Below are 27,634 nucleotides of genomic sequence, written 5' to 3'. Positions count from 1 at the left end.
TATGTGACCTTGGAAAAGCTCTCTGAGAAATGATCAGAACTCTGAATACTCTCTCCAACCTTGCAGGATACAGTAGTAAGCACCTGTGAGCCAAGGACCTAACAGCAAGATTCACTAAGCCAAGTAATTCACTTCCTGGTCCCTATAAGCTCTAAAGACCTGCTATGTAGCAATTTGTGAAAAGAGACCCTGTCTAGGAAGATAACTTCCACATACTGAAAAATTTCAGTACTAGGTAATAAAGAGAAAATATAAAGGTAGAATATCCGTTACCTTAAGGAACTCAGCAATTAGGATGGGGATGAGACAAATTCATAAACTACAACATCAAATTCAGAGCCCCAGGTCCATGTTACTCCAGGTCCACTCTGACTCCTAGTCTTTTTTTCTTGCTTTATCAATAAAACTAAGAAAGTTTTTCAATTAACTCTTTCTGCTCCCTTAATCTTATCTACTTTTACATGTGGGAGGAAGTTTCCCCAATCTCTCTGTCATGTAACTGAATGCATTTTGCTCTTAGATTTAATCATCACATATGACCGAATGATCAGAGAGATTAAACCTCCTGATTGAGGAGTGGCAATATATCTGTTTTCTTTACTGTTGGGGTCTGTAGCTACTCTTTGGGTTTCAGGCAGCGTCTCTGAGTTCAGGTCTAACATAACAAGATACAGAGAAATCAGCAATAGGTGCTGATCTCATCTGTAGTCAGGGCACCCTAACCCTAGGAAGTGCTAAGGCGCCCAGATTGTATCAGACTTGGACTCAGAGAGGCTGCCTGAAATCCAAAGAGGAGCTACAGGCCCCAACACTCTACACCATATTCTAGACTCAAACCCATTTGTCCATTGATCCAAGATACATTTCCGTGTAGCCATTGCTGATGGCCACTAACACACCATGCTTTTTTAAAACCCTGAGCAGTGATGACAGAAAAAAGCATGGTCATGGACTCAGCAAACCAGAAAGTATATTGCTAGGTTTAGTGAATTTAAGTTGTTAGGTCCTTGGCTCACAGGCATTTCCTAACTACACTGCTCAATATGAGAGACAGTCCTGAGTTATCATCCCTTCTGAGTAGGGAGAGAAAGGGCAGAGGAGGGCAGCAGGTCTTCTGGGTCCAGCACAGATCTCCTGAGAGCAGAACACAGCAGGCTCCAACTTGTATTTGCAATATAATGTGATATTTTCTATCTACCCTCACATGCATACATGGAACCTATTCCTTGGCAACATTTCAATTAAAATTTTATAATTACTATGCCTTAGGACCATAACGATTTTAGTCAGTTCCTCCTGCTCCTAAACCCTCTGTTCAGTGACCAGTGACTACGTCCCATAGAAGTAGACTTTTCAAAGGTTAGGCTAGAGATGGACTGACATGGTTGGTTGCTGCGGGTCACGGGACAATCCAGAGAGTGAGCAGGGGCAACCCTGCATTTTTCCTGGGCCTCCTGGAATCCCTAGATTGTTCTGGCCTGCTGTAGGGAAGAAGCCATCAAGATATTTATGCCAGGTCCCATTCAAAAGGGGCCTTACCTTCCACTATATGTAGGGGGAAAGGAGTCTTGGATTTAGGGGTGGGAGATCTTGGTTGGGGAATTCTACCTCTGCTACACTCTGTGTGAACCAAGACAAGTTCAGACTAGATGACCTCTAAGGTCTTTTCCCAGCTGTAAGGCAAAAAGGCCATAAATGTTTAGATTAGTGGTGATTGTGATTATTTAAGAAATATAGCCCTTGGCATCTGTGTGGTACTCAAGAGGGCAGTTTTTTTCTCATTTTGTCAAGAGAGCCTAACAACTCTCACAAGTAGGACTTATAATAATAAAAGAAACAATAACATTTAAAAGGCCCTTTAAGGTTGTCAGAGCACTTGCAAATTTCTCTTCATATCCAAACAAGTTTTATAGATAAGTAAAAGGATTCAGAGAGGTTAAGAAACTTGCTCCAGGTCAGTCAGTGTTCTGGGAATGGGAATCTGAAGATCTTCCCTGCCCCTAGGCCCTTTGATAGGCCTAAGTGACTCTGAGAAACTTCCCGGATTTGAAAATATTCCCTGTCCTCTAATAGGCTGAATGTGGTCACATGGAGCCTGTGGTGGGAGGCTTGTTTTTCAGGAATGCCCACACCTTGTTGCTGTGATTGGGCAGTGGGTCAAGAGAGTTGTAACATTCTCTGAGCCAGGAGAAGGCTATGTATACCCTGAAGAGAGGTTTTGCTTTAGGACTCACTTTGAGAAGACTTACGTGATTTGACCAGAGGAGACTCTAGGCAGCTGTAGAGCCCACTGGCTTTGAAAACCCAGATGTTGGTGCTTCCCTCTCTGGTAACTGACTGGGTATGGATGTAATGGTCAGACAGCTGGAAGCCTGTCTGCTGATCTGTTTCTCTGTATTTGTTGTCTGCTTGTGACCTGTTTGTATTCTCTGAAGTTCGGGGTGCTGACCTTTTCCCCTTAAACTAGGTAAATGACATATGTTTGATTAAAGTAAGATTGTTAACCCATTTTGAATTGCTTTCCTTTAGAAAAGCAGATCTAAGAACCTGTGCTAGCAGTCATCCTGGGCATGCTGGGGTACTTGATGCTACAATCAGCCAAGTAACTGCCAAGTAAATGAAGCAGGATTTCAACTCTCCTCTTCCTGACTACAGGTTCAGCACTATCTACTGCTCTATTTGGCTGTTGGATTTATGAAGCACTTTGCAAATGTTATCACAACAATCCCAGAGAGGCAGGTGTTATTATCTCCATTCTACAGATAAGGAAACTGAAGTAGATATCAAATGACTTGCCCAAAGATATGTAGCTATTAAACATTTGAGACTGGTTTTGAACGCATGTTGAAGTCCAAATTCTCTACTCACTCTACCACCCAGTTGTCTAGTATTACAATTTCCATTTTATAGATGAGGTAGCTCTCGACCTGAAAGTTTGGTTAAAGGAGGCAAATGGGCTGCGTGATATATATTTATATCATTTATTCCCCTAAAGCTAGCTGAATATATACATGTATGGAGGCAGATAAAATCTGACTCCCTGAACAAAAGAATGAGAAGGTTTAAATACATTTTAGAACCATCCGAATTCAGGATAGCTATGTCACTCAAATTTAAGATCTCCATATATATATAATCATGGTATGAGAAAGGAATTGTCTTAATTGAATTGGTGTGAATACAGTAACATAAGAGAGTTTGACAAAGTGTCAGCTGAAATTACGACCCAGGACATCTATATTTTCCTTACCATTAATGTGCTATAACATAGTATATGTTCAAAAAATATTAAGAAAAAGTCCCATTACTCCCCATCTGGCCTTGTTGACCTAGGAAGAGGTGATTCTCTGAGTTTACTTAAAGAACAAAGAACAAAGAAGCTGTTAGGTCCAGGATCTTCTTAGTTCAGGACCTTATTGAAGTTATTAAATGGATATTAATTATTATCATAGTCAAGAAACAGGCCATAAGCTATCTGCCCAAGGTGCACTGATGGGGATGAGATCTGAAACCCCAAAAGGAAAAGACCCATGTCTTTGGGATCCCATCCCCATCAGCACAACAATTTCCTGACAAAGCTGCCAGGAGCAAGATGGATGTCCTCTTTAGGAAAGATGGGCAACTATGAACAACACTCCTCATTCATATGGCTCACCTAATTATAATACGGATTCCTAGGTAGCCAGGCTGGGTTAATCAAAAAATACAAAAGTTAACAAAAGAAGCACCTCACATTTATTTACAGAAAGTAATGCTTTCCATAGCACTTGTAATCACCACAGAAGTGGTGTAACCATAACTGCCAAAACTGTTGGTTTTCTCTAACTCAAAGATGAGGAAACTGTGACTGCAAGCGACCTACCTCTAATCACACTTACAAGTCTCCAGATGACAACACCAATGTTCAACTTAATACACCACAGGCTTATAAAAAATGGGGATGGCCTCCCAGAAAAGTGAGTCAACCTACAGGCCAAGCCTGCCTTCCCAAGCTTGGATTGCCTGCACAATAGTCAATCCTTCTTTTGCTAACCAGTGAGGAATGGTCAGAGAAGGACAAAGGACAGAACTCAGTGCCCTTCCCTAAAGCCTGCATGCATACAGTTTGCCCAAGGGAAGCATGTGTAAGGTAGATAAGACTTGTTCAAATGAGCATAATATTCAAAAGCCCACAAGCCTGAGACAGGAACAGGATTTAAAAGCTCTTTTCTAGAGTCATGTTTACTGTTACTCAATCTCTCTCCAGGTTTTCCAGCCTGGTGTGGTAGATAGAAAGCTGGCCTCCAAGTAAAGGAATGATCAAAAGAACTGAAAAAGCATTTAAGTACTCACGTTATGGGACAAGAACAGAACAAGTTAGTAATCCTTGCTTTGAAGGGGCGCACATCTAATTAGAAAAATAAATAAAAGATAGTTCATTTACAGAGTGGATGAGAAAGATCCATAGGTCCTAAAAACACAGCTAAGGGGTGGATGGAAAGGCTCAGGGGTCCCTTACATTCCATCTTTGATATATAAAGTTATTCAACCCTGTGTGAGATGAAAAAGTTCAGAGTTTGAGTGAGATCAGAAAAGGTCTTTATTCTTTCTCCTTGAGAAAGGGCACTGCCCCTGCAGCTCAATCGGGCATCTGCCAGGGAGTGCAAAAATGCCAAAGCTGGAAGGCTTCTCTTGTCCTGTTCCTAACTCCACCTTTTAACACCTGTCCTACCTCACCATTGGCTGGTGAGGAAAGCTCACAATCTTTCACTAGTGTTAACCAATTGGCGCAAAGCAGTTTCAGTTCTTCATTATGAATTTCCTTTCACCAGATTTGGAAGTGCCCAATCAGAAGTGGACTAGTATGGTTTTCTTTCAAATTACCTCATTGGGGGAAATCATGAGTTACTCAGGAGACTGAACTGGTTTAAAAAGTATGGAGAAGAGACAGGAATGTAACAGGGAGTTTAAAAAAAAAAAAAACAAGGAAACTTCACTGTGAGTCATCTCTCACAACCCTAAGCAAGTCACCTATCAGTGTCCCAGGCAATTTTCTAGGACCATAAATTTCAGGCAGCCAATCATAAGAAGCCTTTTAAGTATTTACTTTATTCCAGGCACTGTACTATATAGTAGAGATACAAAGAGAAGTGAAACAGTCCTTGCCCTCAAGAAGTTTACAATCTATATTGGCAGAAAGAGTTTCCATATTTGAGGTTTAAACAAGGAAGTCCAAATGCAGAAATATCCTACTGACCTCTCAGGGCTGTTGTGTGGATCAAATAAGGAAATATTTGTACAGTGCCGGGCAGATAGTTAACAGTATATAAATGTTAGCTATTATACTGATAAAGAAGTGAATTAAACTATTATGCATTGATTTTTTTCAAACAAAGTAAAATAAGTATTTTTACAATTTCAAATTAATCCATTCTCTAGCTACCCCATGATCCCTCAAACGAATTGCAGAATTTTCCAAGGGTTGAAATACCATGGCCATCAAGCCCCATCCATATCCAAAAAAAGAATCCTGAAGGCTTCCAATGGGAACCAGCTATTTCCCAAAGCAGCCCACTACTTTCCACTTATGGATAGAATGCCAATTGTTAGGAAGCTTTTTGACATCAAACCTAATTTGTCTGATTCAGTTTCCATAAAGTCTTCCTAGTTGTACCCTCTGGGGCCAAGATGAGCAAATCTATTCCCTCTTGTCCACAGTAGTCCTTCAAAGACTCAAAGACATGACCTTCTTAAGTCACCATCTTCTTTTCTCAAGGTTAAACTAACTTCAGTTTGAATTAAGTAATTCTATGTCCACATGGCAAAAATCCAAAGTACCAGATTGGTAGTTTCCTAATGAGTATAGATCATGTGAAACAAGTATAAGGAGGCATTTTTTGGAAGTCAGAATTTATAGGATTTGGTAACTGGTTCAAAGCCATCTGGGAGAAAGAGAGGAATCAAAAATAACTCCCAAGACTTCAAGCCTCAAAGAATGGTGGTGTAGTAAATGACTAAAACAGGAAATTTGGCAGATAAAGATGAGAGGAAAAGGGAAGGGGTACAGGGAAATTAGGGAAAAAAATGAAGAGTTCATGGTCTTGGATCCATCTAATTTAAAGGAGATCCAAATAGCAATCAAGCTAGATAAACCTATTACGTGGCTAATTCTGACAAAATAAAAGACTTCATCCCTGAACTAAAAGAATTTAGTTGTGTGAGATTGGCTATAAATGGCTTCATTGAGGGTAGTCCATTTTGTCTTGCCAGTTTATAAAACACCAACTAGACCATATGAAGAAGTGGCCAGTGCTTTAATATCCACATAGACCGATCTTTAATAATCACCACAGATCTTCACATTTATCTATGCTGGATTTTCGCAGCTCAGCAGAATAAGTGAGGTGATCAAGTTATCTCCCACGACACTACTACAAGACGGTTATCCCATTGATTGAGCTATAAAATCAGACTGAAATATAGACATTTTCCCTGTCCACATGATTTAGGAAGGAAAAGTAACCAGCAAAGTCTTTGGGGAAATTTCTCTCTCATTTTTGTTGAAAGCATAAGAGAGCATGATTCAAAATCCCTGTAGAGATGTCCCAATCTGATGCTCAGAAATACTGTTTTGGGTTTATTTTTTTCCTCCCGAAGAGAAAAATAAGTCATGGCTGGCAAAAGCTGCTAGTGTGGTGTTGAACACTCATTGATTGGCTGAGGTAGAGAAATAGAGAGGAATCTCACTGTGTGTGGGATTAGAAGTTGGAATAAGGAAGTCCTCCTATCAGAAGATATTCACATGGGAATTACATGGTAGGGAGTTAGACAAGTGAGTGAGGTCTACCATGCTTAACAAGGAATAAGTATTCTAAAACACAGGCTACTGGGATTTATATAGCTTGAAATAACCTTAGAGATTGAATTTATCTTTAGGATTATGGAGGTGAAGTGATTTTCCCAAGGTCTAACAAGTAGAATAGACAAAATACAGAATCAGATTCTACAAAGTGTGTGTGTGTGTGTGTGTATTTATTAAAGGCCTTTAAATAATTTATCTCACATTTTGCTCTTTTGAGCTTCCATACACCAGTGAAGAATAGTCACAGCTCCATTTCTTAAACTTAACTGCATCCCTTGCCCTCCCCTCCACAAATAAAAGATGGAATGATGAGACTGAAAATATAAATAGGCTGAATAATTATTTAAAGGAATTCATGATGACAGAAGTCAGGCAGATCTATTGTGTTACTGAGCTTCTGAATTTAGTGAAAGCAATATGGGTCAATCAATTAAGTATTCATGGAACACCAGTCAGCATCAAACCTTGTGTTTGGCCCACTCTGGCCACCATCCTTAGCTTTGCCCCACCTCTATCCACCCTTGGACTAAGCCTCATGAACCAGCCAGGCCTCTGATGAGTGAATTTTTTTTCACCTCATCTAACCCATAACCAGACCTCCAAACTAAGCTTCTCATTTTCCCAAGGTCACCTCCCCCTAAAAGGAGACTTTCTCCATTAGAATGTAATCTCCTTGAGGGCAGGGACTGGTTTGTTAGTTTTGTATTTCTAACTCCATTACTTAGCACATTAAGTGCTAATTAAATGTTCACTCTCCTTCCCTCCCTTTCTCTCCTCTCCCCTCCCCCTATCTCCCTCTCTCCCTCTTAGGACATCATCCAGCAAGTCTTCAACTAGAGGAAAATTCTAACAATTTTGGATGTCCTTAGTGGCTGCACACAGTCCAAACTCTTTTCTAGAGTTTTTTGAGGATCATTTTTCTCTTGTCCTTCTTGGAATTGGGATCCTGAGAAACCTGAGTTGTTAAGAGTGTTGTTATTCAACAGATTTGATTCTTTATCTAAATGGTCCCAAGCTGCCTGCTAGGGGAGAGTGGTTTTCTGAGCAGTCTCTAAAGGGTATGACGACCCAGTCTATCTTTACATGTGGGATCCAGATAACTAGAAGCAGGAGAGGCCACATTAGAGATCTCTGCCAGGCCACCTCACATGCATCCCTGCCCCACTTATTCAAGGGGAGCTCCCCGTGGGCTATAGCTCTGACCAGTCTGCCAGCCACATTTAGCCAGAATGACAGAGCAAAGGCTTAGAGGACTCAGACCAATGATTCACACAGCTCACAGAGGGGACCTGAAAGATGTTTAGAACATGAAGCTTCAGTATTCTTCTCTTTTTCTCCACAAAACTAAAGGGTAAGGAGCCACCTGTGGAAATAATCAAGACACTAAAATCCGCCCCCCTCTGATTTTCCACCTATTTTCTGCTACCATCATCTTCATCATCATCAGATTCATCACCAACATAGTTACTGTTTCTATAGCAATTACTCTGTACCCGACACTTTGCTTAAAAGCTTTACAAATATTACCTCATCAGAACATCACACCAAACCTGGGAGATGGGTGCTGTTATTATCCCCATTCTACAGATGAGGAAACTAAGGCAGACAGAGGGTTAAGGGTTTTCCCAGAGACACATAACTAGTAAGTTATCTTAAGGCTGAATTTGAACTCACCTTCCTAATTGTAGACGCAGCCTTCTATCTACTGCACCACCTGGTCTGGTTGCCCTGGGCTTCTCCCTCAGTCTACATATCAGTCTCCACCACTGCAGCTGGCCCACAGCCCTTGGAGGGTGGCAGAAAGAAAGAGGTACCAGCCAGATGCCTGCACTAACACCCCCTTGGCCTCGCCAGCCTTGTTTTCTGGCCATCATTGTAGGTTCCTTGCAGCTGCTGTTCTAACCCCTCACTTATACTGCATCTGTCCCTGCAACAGACAGCTGCTGTAGGGAGGGAAAGGAACTGGCAGTTTGGGAAAGAAGGGAAGTTCAGAGGCCATGTTTTATTCCAACACCCCTACTTCTCATCTTACACTGTCAGCCAGGAATTCTTAATCTTTTTGTGTCACAGCCCCCTCTTGAAAGCTGGTGAAGACTACGGTGAAGACTATGGCATACTATAACGTTTTTTAAATGCATAAAACAAAATATGTGGGATTAGTGGATTAGGGAGAAATTAGGGAGGGAAATAGACAGAGACAAAGAAAAGGGGTGGGTGGGGGGGCTAGGTGGCACAGTGAGTAAAGAGCCGGAGCTGGAGTCAGGAGGACCCGAGTTCGGTTCCGGCCTCAGACACTTAACACCCCCACACAAAAAAACTAGCCGTGTAACCTTGGGCAAGTTACTTAACCCCAATTGCCCTCCAAAAAGAAAAAAAAAAAAGAAGAGTGTCTGACTGTATCTGGAGTCATAGATTATGAAGAATTCTTCCCTATCAACCTCAATTCAATACCATGACTATTGTTCAGTACAGACTGTTACTACGTAAATATTCACCCTGTTTCCACAGTAACTCACTGTCCTGCTGGAGCTATTATCCTCTACTAGGAAAAGCCCTGGATTAGGAGTCAGCATACCTAGAATATAGTCTGAATTCTACCACTATACTGTAGACTGGACTCTCCCTCACTCAAGAGAAATTGCAAATCATTTCCTCTCTCAGTTAAGTCTTTAACTTAGGTTCAAAATGTCAGTTTCACAAGAACAGGATGGGGGAAGCACATGGTTATAGACAGTAGTTTATTGGGAAAAAACCTGAGGACTTTAATGGACAACAGGTCTAATACGAGTCAACGGTGACTGGGCTACATTAAGAAAAGTGTAATATCCAGAAATAACGAGACCATAATCCCTTTGCATTTTGCCCATATCACATCTTTAATAGTTCAGGGCTGGGCACTATAGTTTAGGAAGGCCATTGCTAAGATGGAAAGAATCCAGGATAGAACTGAGTCTGTCACATAAAGGACCAGGGATGTTTAACCTGGAGAAAGAAAGGGCTCAAGAGGGAGACCTGATGATGGTGTTCAAGAATTTGAAGGGCGATAGTTTGGAAGAGTTAGGCTTCTTTTGTTTAGCCCCAGAGGGCTGAAGCAGGGACACTGGCTGGAAGTTGCAAAATGACAACTTTAGGCTGGATGTCAGGGAAAACTATGGAATTTGAGAGTTGGAAGGGAACTCAGTGCCTATCTTGTCCAAACCAAACATGAAAGGAATCCCCACTAGAACAAACCCAAGAAGTGGTCCTCCAGCTCTGCCTGAAGACCTCCAAGGAGGAAAAAGCCATCGCCTCTAGAAGGGACTCATTCCACTTTAGGGCAGCTCTAATTTTTGGCAAGTTTTTCCTGATATCAAGCTTAAATTTGACCCTTTGCATCTCCCATCTATTGCTCCAAGTTCTATCCCTGGCCCCAATGAGTGCCAAATTAAAAAAAATTTAATTTAATCCCTATTCCATATGACAGCCCTTCAAATACTTGAACCACAGCTCTCATGTCCCTCTGAGTCTTCCCTCCAAAAGGCTATAAAGGTCCTCAGTTCCTTCAATGGATCTTCACATAAAGCAGAATAAAGCAATCTGGTTCCCTGCCTCCCCCCGCGCCCCATCCACAAACTCTGCATTTCATCAAAGTCTTTCATAAACCATGGCATACGGAAATGAACACAATACTCCAGATGAAGTCTGAGGAGGGCAGGGTACACTTCAGTTATCACCTCCCTATTTCTACTTTCTGACCATTAGAACTGTTCAGAAATTGGCATGGGTTGCTTTGGGAGTGCTGGGTCTCCTCCACCCATTGAAAGTTCTCAAGGGAAGGCTCCTATGGCCAATGGTCAAGAATGTGAGGACTGCTTTTGGCATGAGCTTTGACTACTTGGTGACCAACATCCCCAACAATTCTCCAGCTCTGTGATTCTTCGAGAAAAATGTCTGTAAAACACCTGAAATGATGTAGATCAGGTCTAGCCATTGACTTGACTTTTTTTTTTTAGACTAGAATTGAGGGTTGATCAGCATAGACCCCAGCGCAGAAATGCCGTCTACCTATGCAGATCAGTAGCTGTTCTGACTTTTTGGATAGAGTGCCTGCCTCAAAGCCAGGAAGACCTGGAATCCCACCCATGAGGCTAGGCAAATTACTTAACCATTTACTATCCTAGGGAAATTTCCAAAGGCAAAATGGAACTACAGGCTTTAAAGTTTGCCAAGTGATATATAGCTAGGTAGCACAGTGACCGGACCTTGAGTAAGGAGGGATTCAAATCCAGTTTCAGAAATTTCTAGTTGTTTAACCTTGAGCAAGTCACTTAACCCTGATTTCTTTGTCAAAACAGAAAGAAAGAAGAAAAAGAAATTTCACACTTGTTTGAATACAGACAAGTTACCTGACCTCAGTCTCTGTTTCCTCAAATGCAAAATGGGAACAGCAGCTACTCCGTAGAGTTGTTCTGATGATTAAAATGGGAGATATTTATAAAAACCTCTATAAATGCTAGCTATCATTAGTATTATTTATTATCTTATTTGAGCCTCATAGCAACCCCAGGAGGAAGGTACGACAGGTATTGTTTACATTTTACAGAAAAGGAAACTGAGGAAGCTCAGAGGGCGTAAATGACTTATCCATAATCACACAACTAGTAATAGTAAACAAGATTTGAACCAATGTCTTTCTGACTAATTAACTTATTCACCTATAGACAAAAATGAAAAAAAGTTACTCTCAAAGAGCTTATTGGGGGGGGGGATAGGAATAACATGCATATAATTAAGTAAATATTAAATATGTACAAAGTAAATATACTATTTAAGTGAGATGACTAAAATTTTGGAGAGGGGGTAATTCAGAAATGGCCTCAGGTAAAAGGTAACACTTAAGACTAGCCTTAAAGGGAGGTGGAGGAAAGGAAGGAGTGAAATCTGGGCATGGGGAGGGGGGGGCGGCAGACCGTCTATGCAGTAAGTATGTATCTTATGTATGTATGGGGAAACAAGCTGATTAAATGGGAATTCTTTCAGTAACAGGTTATTCAACACAATCTAAGCAAACTTTTCTCCTTCAGTCTTCTAGTCTGTGGCTAAAACATTTGGGACTCACTTTCTTTGAAACTGGAAGACAAATGTATTGATAAAGATTAAGAAGCAAACTAGGCCAAAGCTCACAGATTATAGTCGGATTGAAATTCTTCTGAAGTCCCAGCCTAATTAACAGTAGGGCTTGAGTTATATACACTCCAGAGTTCATCTAAAGCTTTATGGGCTGCCAAAAGCTGCCTTCCAACTTTAGCACATTCATTGAAAACTAAAAACCAGTACACTCTTAAAACAAATTACAAAGTAGCCTTCCCATTAAAAACAGACAGTAAAATAGAACAACATATGGAAAGAAAGATTATGGGATTAGCTAATTACATGATATGCCTAAGAATACTACACAGGAACCAATTCTTGGTGGGGAGGGGAGCCCCACAAACTTCAAATAAAGCAAATGCATTTCCCAGCATCTGCATTTTCCTCTCAAGAAAGGGGTACAAATTACAGAGACCACATAAAGGCTATGTTTCCTTAATCTACCACATTCACACTTAAAAACACTGTAGAGAAACTATACAGAAATAACTTATTAGCATATAATAATTATTATGCATATAGTCTTATTCTTATTCATACTTTGCTTTCCTTTTCCTCTTCAGAAGATTAGTGTTGTGTTTGAATATTAATGTAGTAACATAAATGTTTGAAAAAAATCTCCACTTTCTTCAATAAAAATGGACACATTAAAAATAAAAAATGGATACTTCAATTAAAAATGGTTCGAAGTGATCCCTTTTCCTAGAACTTCTTGAATAACAAGCGTTCCCAACCTTCACATCATCTTTGAAGCAATAAGATACCCCCTGGCCCCTCAATACATACACTACCTACCCCTGGGGCTCCGGAGATAGCAAGCACTAAATTGTGATTACTGAACAGATTCTGTTGAATCCAAAAATATTTCCACAACCTGGCCAGAGTAGTGGAAACATTTGTAAATTGAATGTGGAAAAAAATGACTTTCAGTTTAAAAACCTGTAACTTTCCATAAAAAAGAACATCAAATAATAATAGAGTGCATATATATATATATGTATACACACATACCTAATAGGAAGTGTCTGACCTGCATTATGTAACTATTTTGAAATGGAAATTCCTGCTAATTTAATGAAAATGCTTTTCAAAGCTTACATCAATGACTACCCCTCAAAATAATCCAAGTGTGACGGCAATTCCACAAAGGAAGGGGAAAAACTGCTTTTAAAAAAAAGCACACTATGACTACAAGGAAACTTTTAAGTTCAATGGAATCGGATAGTTAACCTGAAAGTAAAGCAATAATATATGCAAATTTCACACCTACTGTACATACTACTTCCCAAGGGCCATTTTTATTTTATAATATTGCTCCCACAAATATAAACACAATCTCTTTTTTAATAGGATTAGGAAGATGCAGGTACAGCACAGCTAATGTATGCATAAATTAAGTACAAACACCCCAAGTTAATCAGACTACCCCTTTCCCCATAGTCCAACAAACTCTCAGAACTCATGTTTGTGCATCCTATTTAACACATGAGCAGCTAAACAAGCTTGGCCTGGACTCCACTTGCCATAAGCAAAGTCTACCATTTGGTCCGAGTTAAATTTTAACTACTAGCACCATAAATTACTGAGATCAGCTTTAAAATAATTAATCCTTCAGTCATTAAGTTTCTACACCTTCCCCCTCTCCCAATGAATTTATTCCCCCAACAAAAAGAACCTGAAAAAAAAAAAAACCCAAACCCACCATCCTGATTTTAACATCCTACTTCTTTCCTCTAGGTCTTATGGTCAGATTCCTAATTAAGGTACTTAACCTGTTACGACTCATCTTGCTTTAGTCCATCAACACTTGTATCTTCCTGCAATGCACTGGTGGTACTTATAAACTAGCAAAACAGAGGACTGAAAAAAAAAATGAAGCAAGAGGAATCACCTGTTTGGTCTCACTTACCTTCAGGGTAAGGGTTGGGCTGCACCGCAAAAAGGAAGGCTCGGACAATTCTAAACAAAATTTCTATTGGCCCAGAATCAACATATAGGTTGGTCTCATAGTTTCCTGCAGGTAAGTACCCCAGATCCAAGGTTCCAGTAGTTGATTTATGCACAGACTGCCCCTCTGAAACAGGACCTCCAAGCAGTGCCAGCAATAGCAGTAAGCAGAGGACGAAAGCCATAGTTCAGCAAGATTTAGATAACATGAGGGAGGGTGTGGGGGGGATTGCTTCTTTTTCTGAAGCTGGGAAATGTTCTCGGCAGGTGGAGAGGTGGGTTTCTGTGCAGCAGGCCAGTGACATGGGCAGGTATGTTCATCAGTCTTCAGAGAAGGCTGCTGCTCCTCCTCCCTGGATTAAGCGGGCATCTGCTCTGAACTGAAGGAGGAGGTCTTTCCCCAGAGGGAGTAAGGATATCAGCCCTGGCAAAGAGATAAAAAAAAAAAAACCAAACAGCTTAACACCCACACCCTCTCCACAAGGAGCAACTCCAGGAAAAGGTGAGGTTGCAATTAGAAACCCCACCAAAAGCACAAGAATGCATAGCAGTTCCCTGGAAGGTAAACATTAATAACAATGGTTTACATTTCCAAAGGCTTTAAGGTTGGTCCAGTGATTTACTATGACGGGAGCCTTAAAAACAATTCCTAGAAATGGGTGCTTTTATTAGCAGCCTCAGTTTACAAAAGATTCACTTCAGGGCTACACAGACCTAGTGTGAGAGGAAAAAAGGCTTTCCTGACTCCAAGTCCAGCATATTATCTACTATAGGACCGCAGCCATCATCCTGAACTCCCCCCACCAAAACCTTGGACCTCACCCCTGCAATGTCTGCTGAGATAAGCATTTGCCTCATCTTGCCCAGAACCAGACCTTCGTGCCAATTCCCAGGCATCTCCATGTCAAGCTGGACCTTGCCATGGGTTGGTTCTTCCATTAATAATAGAGGGTAGAGACTGACTTGTATTTGAACCCCCAGCACTTAGCCCAGTACTCTGTACAGAGAAAGCACTTAACAAATGGCTGTATCAAAATCAGGATGCTTTTACATTAGAAATCAAGCAAGAGTTTGTAGTGATGCTGAAAGAGGGAGAAGAGGAGGGGTGGAAGGGGGTGAGGACTCAGACCCTTGGGGAAAAAATCACCACCTTCATCTGTAAAAACCATAAGGTTGAACTAGGATGATCTCTAAAGCTCCTTCCAGCTCTACCTCTAACATTCTGTGAGTCTATTCTGGGAAAGTTAAGAAGTCATACAATATGCTCTGGCCATGTCTTTCTTCTAGGATTCCCAAGGCTGCAGGCTCCCTTACTGCAGGCAGAAGAGCTTGAATTCTCCCAGAGAGTGGGTAAGTTCTTCATATTATTATTATTTTTCTATTTCCAGATCTACCTTCTACATATATTCTATTTCATAGGGAACAAGGTAGGTCGAATGGGGGGCTGGCTCTCAGGGGTCCAGAATTGCTTAGGCTGCTCAGGTTTTTGAGGGCCCCCCCATAGCCATTAAAAAAAAAAAACAAGGAAATATAGGGCACACAAAAAAGTAAGACATAGCTAGAATTTATTATTTAGCAAATGCTTTTCTAATCTTTTTCTATTGAAATGCCCTAATTATTAAGGGAAAATCCGGCTTTCAGACAGTATCACATTTGATATTAAACCTGGTTAAAGCCGTTCACATGTTTATATCCTAGAGTTCATAGGACTTTAGAGTTGAAGGGGATCTCAGGGGTCTAGTCCCTACATTAATTTGTGGATGAGGGAAACTGAGACCAAGGTCTTTACAAAAAGTAAGTGAAGAGTTAGTGTTTCAAAGCTGCTGTATTTGAGGACCCCATTGGGTTGGAAGGATAGGTTCAATGACTCTCTTGCTTTACAACAGGGCGTCCCATCCTCACGATTATTCTGGGCCCAGAAGAGAAGAAGCATGTTTCCCATTCCTCACTGTCACTTCCATATTCTCCCCTTCAGCAGCCTTTTCCTCTTCTGAGTGTTACTCCATTCTCTCCAGTGACTGGTGGCTCTTCCCTACCAGCCTTTAAAGTCATTCTCTTTCTCAGAGTACTTGGCTTAGTCTTTCTCTCTGCCCCAGTCTTTATTCCTGGGGACTTCAATTTACATTTTGTTAGCCTCTCCAATGTTTCTTCTTCCTAGCTTATCCATCCTAACTTCCATGACTTCTCTTGGTCACATACAGAGATGCTCATACCTTTAATCTTGTCTTAAATGCTCCACCTTCACATAAGAAAGATGACCACAATTTCTTATCCCCCCATCTGTCCTTGTGGTTCACCCCTCCTAAACCTTACCCCACTTTCCCATTAGTCCAACCTAGGTCTGGTTTTCCCAAACCATCACCCCTCCTTTGGTCTCACTTTTCTCCCTTCAGAATCTCGACCCTAGCTTAACTTCACACTGTCTTAATATCATGAAGGCACTTGCCACCTTGTCCTATTTCTATTCAAATCTTTTCAAACCCCAAGTCTGGAATACTCCCACCTACCATATGCCTTTTTTGCTCCTCTTCCCAGCTTCTACACACCAATGGAAGAAATCAGAGGAGAATGCTAACTGGATCCATGCACTACAAATTTGTTATCTGATCTCACTGGAACACAATACTTTTACTCCTCCCTGACTGACTCAATCACACTAACCTCAATGGTAGCTCTAAATCTGCCTCCTCGCCCCCATTCCCAAACACCCAAATCATTCTTTCTCTTATGTGTCATTGTAAAAAATGAGGCAACATGTTGAAAAAAATTCCCCAATTTTACATTTCAAATCGTTTCAACATCACCATCCCCCCTACTTCTTTCTTTGTTCCTCTTATAGAGGAAGAGGTGACCCTTTCCTGTGCCAATACCAGCCCACCAATACCAGCCCACCAATACCAGCCCATTTACATGTCTTTTTGATCCCATTCCCTCCCACACTTCTTCAGTTATCCCCTCTCTCTAATTTTTAACCTTTCATTATTCACGGAATCCCTGTCAAACTGCTCACAAATATGCCTGGATCTCCAATTCTTTAAAAGGACTTTCATTTGAATCCCCTATCTTTTCAATCGTTTGTCTTACATCTCACCTTGACTGGGGAATCTTAAACTGAGGGATTCCAAGATCTTCCTGAAGAGTTATTCCTCCTGCCTTGGTCCTTTTGACTGGAGGTCAGTAAATCAATGGCAAGGCTAGAAGATAAAAAACTTAATTAGCATCAGCTAATGGACAGATGATAGGTAGCTAGCAACTCTATAGAAGAGAGGGGTACACACACAGTTTTAGTTACACAGGTTTAGGGGCAGGTAGGTTTCAAAGTGGATAGATTTCAGGACTTAAGAGTCAGGAAGACTCACCTTTCTGAGCTCAAATCTGGCTTCAGACACTGTGTGATCCTGGGTAAGTTACTTAACCCTATTTGTCTCAGTTTCCTCATCTGTAAAATGGGGTGGAGAAGGAAATGGCAAACCTCTCCAGTATCTTTGCCAAGAAAACCCCAAATGGGGTCACAAAGAGTTGGACATGACTGAAAGTGACTGAAATGACACAGCTTTAGGGTGGGTAGACAGACTGCTTACTGATATTCCTTATTTCAAAGATAGAGACAGGCTGTCTGTCAGGCAATTAGGGGGTTGGGTAGGTGGTAGTGAATATCTTAACTGCAAGAACCTTGGTGTCACCCTTACGGTTCTCCTGTAGTACATGTCATCAGACTATCTTGGTTAGAGCTCTAGTTATAATCTTAGACTAAAATGAGACAAGAGTGGAGATCTCCCTTTTTAAATAAAACCAACATTATCCACAGGTTCCATTTCTTTGACCTTAAAGTTACTATTTCAGAGGAGATATTTGAAGGGAAGAGAATATAGTTCCCCTAAATTTACAGCATACAGCTATGGTCCATTTCCTCCACACCTTTCTTCCATAACCAATCTTCCAGAAAAAGATGTCTATACTTTCTACCTATCCTTTCTCACCTCCCTCTCATTTCTTGCCTTCTAGCTTCCAAATTCATCACTGAACTAAACAGTTCTCTCCAAGGTTACCTGTGATCTTTTACTTGCCAGACGATGGCTTCCTCATGCTTCCTGACCTCTCAGCAGCACACAATCTTGCAGATATCCCCTCCTCCTGGACAACCTCTTCTTTCTAGGGTTTTCACAGCACTCCCCTCCCTCTCCTGGTTGTCTTACTCTTGAAATCATTATGTGTGTCTCATCTCCTGTGTCTACTCCTCTTCCCCTCTGCTTCTGTCCTCTCACTCTCTTGCCCTCTTTCTCAGTTGTTTCCATGAGTTAAAGCAGCATCTCTATGCCAGTAACCCTTACTAGGTCTCCATACACGCCCCTAGTTTCTCTCCCAAACTCTAGTACCCTATCAGCAACTGTCTAGCAATCTCCAAGTGCATGTCCCAGCTGCATGATTCAACCAAGAATCACAGATCTCAAGCTGAAAGGGCCGGCCATGAGGAGGTCTTGTGCTCCAAAAGCTTCATTTTACACCAGAGGAAATTGGAGCCTAGGGAGAGTAAGTGACTTTTTCAAAATCACAAAGAGAATAAGCACTAGAACCCTGACCCTGATTCCTGAGACAGGGCTTATTCCATTCCATATCATATCCCCCCCCCCAAAAAAGAACTCCTCATCTTTTCTCCCAAACCCTCTCCTCCTAACTCAGCTCTTTCTTTTGAGGGCACCATCATACTTTCTGTCACCCATGTTTACAAGCCAGCAATCAGCCTCAACTCTTCCCTCTTTCCATTGCCAAGTCTTGTAGAAACTACCTCCAGCCTTACCTCTAGGAACACAATCTGATCACCCTTCACCCTAGGCTTATTAAAATAGTTTCCTAACTGGTCTCCCTTCTCCAGTCTCTCCCCATCCAGTCTTTCCTCCACAACGCTCCCAAAGGAATATTCTGAAATCCCACATCATTTCCCTGCTCAAGAAGTCCTAGAGGCTTCCACTGTTGCCTAAATAGATCTTTGGCACAGAAATCCTTCTATTTGGCATTTAGAAACCTTCACAATCTGAGTCTAGGCTACATCTCCAGGAAGACTGTGCCTTACTTTCCTGCCCACTCTACATTCCAGTCAAACTGGCTTCCTTTCTAATCATGGCACCTAACATTGTCTCCTTCCTCAATCTTTTACTCAGCTTCCTCCCCCCCTGCCCATATCTGGACCAGATGCCCAATTTACCTATGATTAGCGGAATCCCTACTGCCCTTCAATGTTCAGTTCTTTCCTAAGGATGATCCTGACACTCCCAACAGCAGCAAACACCCCACAAAATTACTTTGTATATGTTTGTATTTTCTTTCTGTGTACTTTCCTCCTCACAACAGGAAGTAAGCTCTTTGAAAATAGGAGCCATTTCTTCTTGGTCTTTGTATACTCCATGCCTAGCTCATGGTAGGAGATTAATAAATGTGTGATTGGTCCAGGGTGGAATAATATACTATACGCTTTGCCTATGGGTAAGGCTTACTTCATTTTCAGCAACTGGCAAAAAATAAAATGAGATTTAGGACAATAAATAATCCAAGTCACAACCTGCCCAATTAGAAAGTCCATGATGTGGAAGGGCAACAGAAACCAGATGCAAGGCCACCTCAAGTACAGTGGAACCTGTTCAGTTTCAAGAAAGTAAAATGAACTAGGATACAGTCACAGATAATTATAACTTGTGATTCACTACTAAAGTTTATGTTCACAAAGACCTCAGCCTTGGAGGCTTCTTATAATGTTGTGGTATGTGCTCCCACCTAGGGATTTCCTTGGGGAGTATCAGAATTTGGTTCATGTTTTGAGTCTTCCCAGTGAGAAGAGGACCTTCACCTCCTATGCAAACACCCAGATTAACAAAACATTGAATATAGGTGAAGCTACATTTAACCCAACAGAAAATACAAAGGACTTCTTGTCTCTTCTATGAGCCTCCCCCCCTTTCATACCCATCCTATAGCACTACCTGGGAACAAAGCCCCTCCCCCCCCAAAAGTCATCCCACTTTATAGCAGCATGTGGGAAGCATCCCTCAAAAAATCATCCCACTTTATAGCACTCCCTTGGGAATCACTAAAAATTCAGAAAGGACTTGGTTTTGCTGCAAAGCCTGACCTATATGTACAATATCTTGTATTTCGCAAATGAATAACTCCAGCCTTACTTTCCAGACTTATTGGAATTTTTTTCCTATACCACACTGCTACTTGGGAGAGAATTGTTAAACTGAACTAGCTACATCATAAGCTAAAAGATACCATCACCATCCAATGGTGGTAATTCTTTCTAATGTTATTCAGGCACAAGACTCCTGGGCTAAAACCAAACTCAGCCAGTGGAACCTGGTATCAGTAGCATAAAGATACAGGCCCTTGAATCCTGTGTGTAAAAGCAAAGGGAAAAAATGACCACAGTGGTTCCTTGGGGTAAATAGATTTAGAGATATGGTACTAGAGTGGAGGAATTTTAAAAACCATTAACTTAGAACTGGAAGTGACAGTAAAGGCCATCTAATTTGAAACTCCACTTTACAAACGAGGAAACTAAGGCTTAGGTAAAGCTATTGGACCAAGGCCAGAAAATTAAGCTCTAGGCAGCGATGGAAAACCTGCAGGGACTGAAGGTTGCCCACCCCTGCTCTAGAGCAAAGATCTGAATGCTGGTCATCCAAGTCAAGTTCAATACTCATTGCCCCTTCAGGAGAAAAGACCCAACCAGAAGGGAAAAAAGAGTAAAGCTGCTCCATCATTCTGCCAATGGCCAGCCTGTTTCACATTAATGTTCTTATGTCTTATTTTATCTTCCCAATCAGATTAAGAACTTCAGTCAGGGTGGGCATGCTAATTCTTTTGGGTATCCCACAATAGCGTTCTGTGCACAGCTAAGCTTTCAAATTATGGTCTACACTAGATTTAAAGCAGTACTAGGGTTTTAATGACAGCTTTAGAGCAGATATTTTTGTGACTGCTCTCGGTTCTTCCAACAACTCCCTCAGTGACTATCCCATATTATCATGCCTTGGGGCAGGATATCTATAGAGAACCTCGGAAGTGGTTTATTGGAATGATAATCTTGCTGAGGATTCTGAATTTCTAGGTTGGGAGGAAAGAGAAAGGTATGAATAGAGGCAATCAGGTATAAGTACAATAAAATCTCACAGGACTGACACAACATCATTTCAGTTCAAAGGAACCCCAGCCACCATCTAGTCCAACTTGTACCCAAAAGGCATTTCTCACTATAACATACCTGACAAGTGGTAATATAACCTCAGCTTGAGGGCCCCTCCGTGATGAAACCACTGCCTTAGGAGGCATGACATTCCTCTTTTGCGAAGCTTTAATTGTTCCCAAGGTTTTGGGGACTTCTACCCATCACTCATGGATCTGCCCTATGGGGCCCAACAGAATCACTCTGCTTCCTCTTCCACATGAGGGTTCTTCAAATAATGCTTACTGCTTTCAGACAATCTCTATATTTGCTAGTTGGCCTAATTTCAGTTCTCTCTGGCTGGGCTTTCAGGGGACAAGTAGAGAGAGGAGAGACTCTGGAAGGGCTTTTGGGGAATGAGGAGTTGAGAATTTGGAAAATAAAAGGGAAATCAGTTAATTCAACTCCCTCATTTCATAGATGAAGAAACTAGATCCCAGGGAGCTGACATTAATTTGTCCAGGGATGATCCAGCTGGGTAATGCCAAAGCCTGGGTTAGAACTAACTCTAACGGTATGATTATCACACATAAGGTAGGAGAGATCCTTGATTAAAAAACACAAAACCCAACAAACAATTGCCTCAAAAAGAACCTGAATTAAGTTCATCTGGGCATCTGAAACTAACACTTCTAAAGTCATGGCTCTTTGCACCTAGATGTGTGGATTTAAAATCAGAGGGTCTCGGTTCCTAACCTGGCTGAGATAGTTAATACCTTTGTCACCTTTCTTTAGCAAGTCTTACACATTTTCTGGGTTTCTGTTTCTCAACTGTAAAATGAGGGGGGATAGGCTGGATTATCTCGAAGGTCCTTTCCAGCTATAAATCCTAAAATCTCCAAGTCCTTGTCTCCTCTAAATTCAGTGTACTGCTTCCCACTATATTTATACATAAACACACACACACACACACACATACTTCTCTCTTCCATGTATGCAGAATCACAAGGATTTTTTACTTAGACTCCAATAAGTAGTTGGGGGTGGGGGAGAACAGAAGAATCCTAGGAGTCCCTATTCGATACTTTATGGCCTTAAAAAAAAATCAATTATCTGCCCTTAAGAGGACTCCCTTAAACGTTCAACCTGGTGGAATGTTCCCAACCGCAAAGATACACGTTGTCTGTGAGTCAGACCCCAAACCTCTCCCTATAGCAACCGATGGTCACAAGCAGAGGAGGGCTTTCTCCCCACCCCCTTTCTCTTTTTAAGTAGTCTCTAGGCGGCCAGCAGAGCCCACCAGCTCAACACTGGCCGCCCCCTCCAAACCCCCTCGGTGGCTCCCGTGCACCAAAGCAGTGGAATACAAAAGGAGTTTCAAAGGAAGCCGAGGGAAGGAGGGGAAGGAGAGGGGGCCGGACTCTAGGAATTTCCCAGCTGAAAGCGAGGGGGGCGTTGGGGAAGGGGCGCGTGGGTGTTACCCAGAGTAACTTGACTGTAACTTGCTCAGTAGAGAGAGTAACCTCGAAGCAGCCCCTTCAGGCTGGGGAGGGATAACGGCACCCAGAGCCCCCATGGGCACCCAGGACTCTACGCTCTGCACAGTCTGGTTGCCCAGGAGCGGGACTGGGCTGAGCCCAGCCCGGACTCCGAGGGCTTCGGGAGGGGGTGGTCAAAGGCGCCTAAACTCCCAGGCTGAAACCAAGCTCCACCTCTCTCCATTTTCTCTCCTTTGTTGTCCGGAGCCAATGTCTAAGGACCAAGCCCGGGCTGGCTGCGGGTCCATGCCCCAAGTCGCTCGCCCCTGAGCCCTTCCCTCATTTCATCGCCATCCCCGTGGGCAAAGCCGGCGCTCCCGCCACCACCAAATAATCAAAAGCTCCCAGTTTTCCCTTTCTCCCTACCCGCAGGATCCCAATTTAAGAAGGCTCAGCGCGAGGTCCCAGGGATAAGCAGGAAGACGCCTTCGGCCAAAATCCCACAGGAGCAAAGAGGTGGGGGCGACGACGGGGGTGGGGGGTGTGGGGGGGAGACAACGGAGCTCCTGTGACCCCTCTGCTGGTTATTTCTGCTTCTCCATTCCTGCAAACTAGGTTACGCATCATCTCTGTACCTTCCCAGCCGGGGAGCAAAGCGGGAGGGAAGATCAATATATATTCCTTGGGGAATCTTCGTCCTAAAGGAAATTCCCATCTTCCACCTTAGTAATGAAGCCCGTGTCCTTAAGCCTGTCTCCCATCATGCCCCCTATCCCTTCACTCCTAGCTGCTCTCCCTACAACTCTCAGCTTCCCAGAAGGCGAGTCCGGGGTCCCCAAGGACCTCAGATAAAGTCACAACATGGGGGCGGAGGGCGGAGATGACTCTTTCCCCATTATTCTCCAACTCAGCCCCAACACACACCGATTTCCCGTCGCATGTCTTACCCTAAAGCCCGTCCCACTGTCAAGCGAAAACCCTTAATCAGCGCCGCTGGAAAATTACAGCAAAAGTCAAAAGTTTGCTCCCTGTTCATGACTCCCCCCCCCCCTTCTAGCCCCAATTCCCAGCGTCCTCGTTCAGCTCTGAATCGATCCCCGAGCTCGTCCTGCCTCCACCTCCCGAGATCGAATACCTCTTTTTGCCCTTAGCTCCACTCTACCTACTGGAGCTCCTGCCATACACCCCTAACACTGGATGCAGGGTTGGGGGGAAGCACTACCCCATTCCCTCCCCACTTCCTTTCTTTGGCTTCCAAGTGCATGCAGTCTCCCCCCTTCCTTTCCCCCTCCCTTTCCATAGGTATTTTCCCCGCTACTGGAGAGAGGACCCAAAGGGGAGGGTACTCACCGCCCAGCAGCTGCCTGCAGCTGCTTCTCCTCTCTAGCTCCTACTCTCCTAACACCTAGTTGGAGGGCTGCAGCTGCGGCCAGAAACAAGGCTGCGTCGCGGGCTCCCGCTGCCCTCCAGCAGCAACTGCTGCTACCGCTGCACTTCTCTTTTTCCTCTTCCCGGAGAGCGTAGAGTCTCTCTGCCCGCACACAAACCAGCCTCCCTTACTCGCTTGGTGCTCAGCAACCCTCGAAGCCCCGGCTCATGAATGATTTATGAGTCACGGAACCCGGCCTCCTATTTCAGGGGACCACCAGCTGGGGTTCCGGAGACCCCTCCCCTCCTCTCTTCTGCCTGCACTCCCACACCGCCCCCGCCTCCGACCCCGTACCAGCCTGTGCAGGGTGCACGGAACTCGGCTTAGACTCCCGATGGAGAGAGGGAGGGGGCTTTTCTACTTTGGAAGGTTCGTACTTAACGTAGGACAGTCGCTTGGTCTAACTCCCCCCACCCCTCCCGCCCCGCCCGGTCCCGTCCTTCCCCTGTACCCCCAACTGGGGGGAAGGAGGCCACATAGGTATGCAGCCAAGCTCCGTGTGAACATCTGAGAAACTGGGGGACCTGTTGCGCTCTCAAAGTGGTGCTTGAGTCGTAGCAATTGGAGTGGGGGGGGTGTGAAGGAGGGGGTATCAAGTGCTGCAGAAATTTGAATTTATAAGAAAATTTTCTCTCCCCTTCCCTTTTCTCCTTCCCCTCCGCCCCAGATACATGCACTTGTAAAGACCCCTGGTAGAGAGTTAGGTTGGGGAAAGCAGAAAATGGGCTCCTCCAGAGGGTTCTGTCTCGGCAGTGCCTTTTATTTTAAATATATTGCGGAACGTGCAGCCCTGAACTAGGTTGGCCTCAGGCACTCAGGAGACCGGACTGTTCTAGTCCCAGTTCTCAGCGGTGCCCTGGGGCTTCCCAAGAACTACATAAAAAATGAAATCTCCTTAGGCAGGTAGATTCACGGTCTTCCTGTCTGTCTCTGAGTCTCTCTAGTCTCTTGCACATATTTCGGGGCAGGGGCAGGACCCTGTAAAGGACAAAAGCAGAGTTTTGCTTGTGAGCCCAAAGTATTGAAGCCCTTAATCATTTACCGAGCCCAGGATTCAAACCTATGTCCTCCATTTCTAAATCGAATTCTCTTTGCACTCCCTGCACCTTGGCTCTCTCATTTGCAAGTGCTGTAGCACACATTTATCTCCTTGGATGACTTTTAGAAGCCAAGGGGTCGCTTCTGGGTAACTTTATACGATTTCGAAAAGGTGGTCAGCTTCCCTGAAGTCCTAGATGGTGGTAGGTGACTGCTGCGGGGAAGTATTCACTTTCTCATTTAGCACCTTTGCTTTCGTCCTGTTCTTTTTTAATCTCATTCAACAATCCACGTTTAAAGCCCCTGTGCTTGGCACTAGAGTATATAAGGACAAAATGAGAAACAGTCCCTGGCTTCAAGAAGCTGACTTTCTACTTGGATCGTATAACATTTTGTAGATAAGTAATTACTAGTTAATTTAATAGGGGAGGAGGCCTGGGTAGAGGAGGAAAAACTTACTGGTAGGAGATGATTTATGCCTTGAGGGAAGTATTTTACTCTTCTTCCTCCACAGCAAATCACACATCTCAAACACAGCTAATACAATCCACCTTTTGGACATATACATAAAGTTTAATTAAATGTTGATAAAGATCAGGACCATGAGATTAGGAGCTTACTAGAAATGAGGCTGTGTCTAATGTGAGTATCTGAGATTGCTGAAGATAATGTCTAGACCTAGTTCTGTGCAATGTGGTGAGGAAGGGGCTGTGCAAACCATAAAGCACAATATCCATGTGGTTTATTATTAGTAATAATCAATAGAAGCAGCCTGGCTTGGTGTAGTTGATGTGAGGAGACCTGAGTTCAAATTATGCATCTGACATGTCCTAGCTATGTATGCAAGTCATCTAACCTCAGATGACTCTCTAAAACTCTAGGTTACACAAGAACTCCTAAGGAGTTTTCATACTGGGAGTTCCCTAAACTGATTTGAGTTCTGGACCAAAAGCAAAACAAAAACATAAAAGAAATTGGGCCAGGAACAAAAGACTCTGGCTAACCGGTAGTTATTGTTCAAACCCTGTTTGAAGTTTTCTTGGCACAGATACTAGAGTGGTTTGCCATTTCCTTCTCTACCTCATTTTACAGATGAGAAAACTGAGGCAAATAGGGTTAAGTGCTGTGCCTGGGGTCACAGAGCTAGTTAAGCCTCTGAGTCTTCCAGACTCTAGGCAAGGTAATCTGTTAACTTCACCACCTAGATGGGGAGGGAATGGGGATGGGACCTGGCCCCCTAAAAGCCCCTGAAAATTTCTCATACAACCCAGTCCCTGAACCCAGACCTCTAGTATTTGCCCGAGTCACCCAGCCCTTCCCAGTCAATAATTCTTTAACTGCCCTTTCATTATGGCCCTCGTTGTCTGTACCTGACCCTTGCTACTCCTTACTCCCATCCACATCTTCCCACAGTCTTTATAAAAGTGTCCATTTTGCCCTCATTAAATTGCTGTTTGTTAAAATCACACCTGCTTCTATTGTCGTCACAATAAACCTTGTCTCTGATTGAAAGAAGGCTTGAGTGGTCAAATTCTTTCAAGGCAGACCTGCACCCTTTGCCCTTTCATTTTGGGGTTCATAGCACCTTTGAGACTGAGACAATTGGTATTGTCATGTTGAACAAGCAACATGACAAAGTCCTAGGCCCTGATGCTATTCCAAAAATTTTTCCACAGAATAGTGTAGTAGAAAAACTCCAGCACTGATTGGTTAGGGGAACAGGTTTCTGCAACTGACTGCTTGTGTGATCTTGGGCAAGGCACTAACCTCTCTACAATTACTTATCTTTGAAAAGAAGGTGTTAGACTAAAGAACCTCTGAGATCCCCCTCTAGTTCTAAATCTAGGATCCCAAGCCAATCACAGTTATTCTCCTTACAATGAATTCTCCTTACAATGCTTCAGCTTGGCCTGGCCACCTAAGGTCTTGGAAGTCTATGCCAAGAGATAGGTGGCAATCTGTAAGAGTAGAGAAAGTACCCACAGTAATGATACCATGACTCGTAAAACTCTTATCTGATTTGTTCATGGCTTCACAGATGTGGTCTAAGGCTATATTATTATTTTCCACCAAAGAAAATTATTAGAGTACTTTCTACTTATAGTCTACATAGGAACTTAAGTGGAGGTTCTTCATTTTTATTCATGGCAAAATTCAACAAACATTTATTAAGCACCTGCTATGTGTAAGACAGAGAGGAAGTATAACAAGATGGACAGACAGCTGGCCTTAAAGCAAGGAAAACCAGAATTGAAGTTCCCTTTCTAACATCTAACCTGTGATGTTGAGCAAAAAAACTTAATTCCTTTAGATAGATCTACAGTGGAGAGTGAAAAAATCAATAGTAAATAAGCATTTATATAGCGCCAACTATATGCCAGGAGCTGTGCTAAATGTTTTACAGATAGCTCATTTGATTGGTAGAAGGAATTTCCTCCCTGAGAGGTCTTAACATCAATTATGTAACAAGTATAGACTAAAAAAATTTTTTTAATTTATTCAGTGTTGGGCACTGGGTATGCAAAGACCACTGTGAAACCATCCCTGATCTCAGGAAGCTTACATTCTACATAGAAGATCGAACATGTATGTAAATACATCAAAACTAAGTA

At 42.8% G+C, this 27,634-nt stretch overlaps 1 protein-coding gene across 5 annotated transcripts in view; it reads right to left on the bottom strand.

Annotated features, from left to right (window-relative positions):
- Positions 1 to 24,333, bottom strand: part of PROM1 (prominin 1) — a 165,092-nt gene extending 140,759 nt beyond the window's left edge. For 2 of the 5 annotated variants that reach the window (XM_069069400.1, XM_069069431.1), the window contains exons 1-3: positions 23,906 to 24,333; positions 17,010 to 17,112; positions 13,881 to 14,342 (exon numbers count right to left, since the gene is read on the bottom strand). In XM_069069400.1, coding sequence (XP_068925501.1) covers positions 13,881 to 14,103 — 223 coding nt within the window. In that variant the 5' untranslated portion in view covers positions 14,104 to 14,342; positions 17,010 to 17,112; positions 23,906 to 24,333. The other 3 variants (XM_069069421.1, XM_069069413.1, XM_069069405.1) reach the window with 3 other exon arrangements.
- Positions 24,334 to 27,634: the final 3,301 nt, after the last annotated feature.

This window comes from Petaurus breviceps, unplaced genomic scaffold (genome assembly GCF_028583685.1).
Source record: "Petaurus breviceps papuanus isolate PSGF00001 unplaced genomic scaffold, PetGlider_PUasm1.0 140, whole genome shotgun sequence".
Lineage (NCBI taxonomy): Eukaryota > Metazoa > Chordata > Mammalia > Diprotodontia > Petauridae > Petaurus > Petaurus breviceps.
This window is presented reverse-complemented; position numbering and strand designations above follow the sequence as displayed.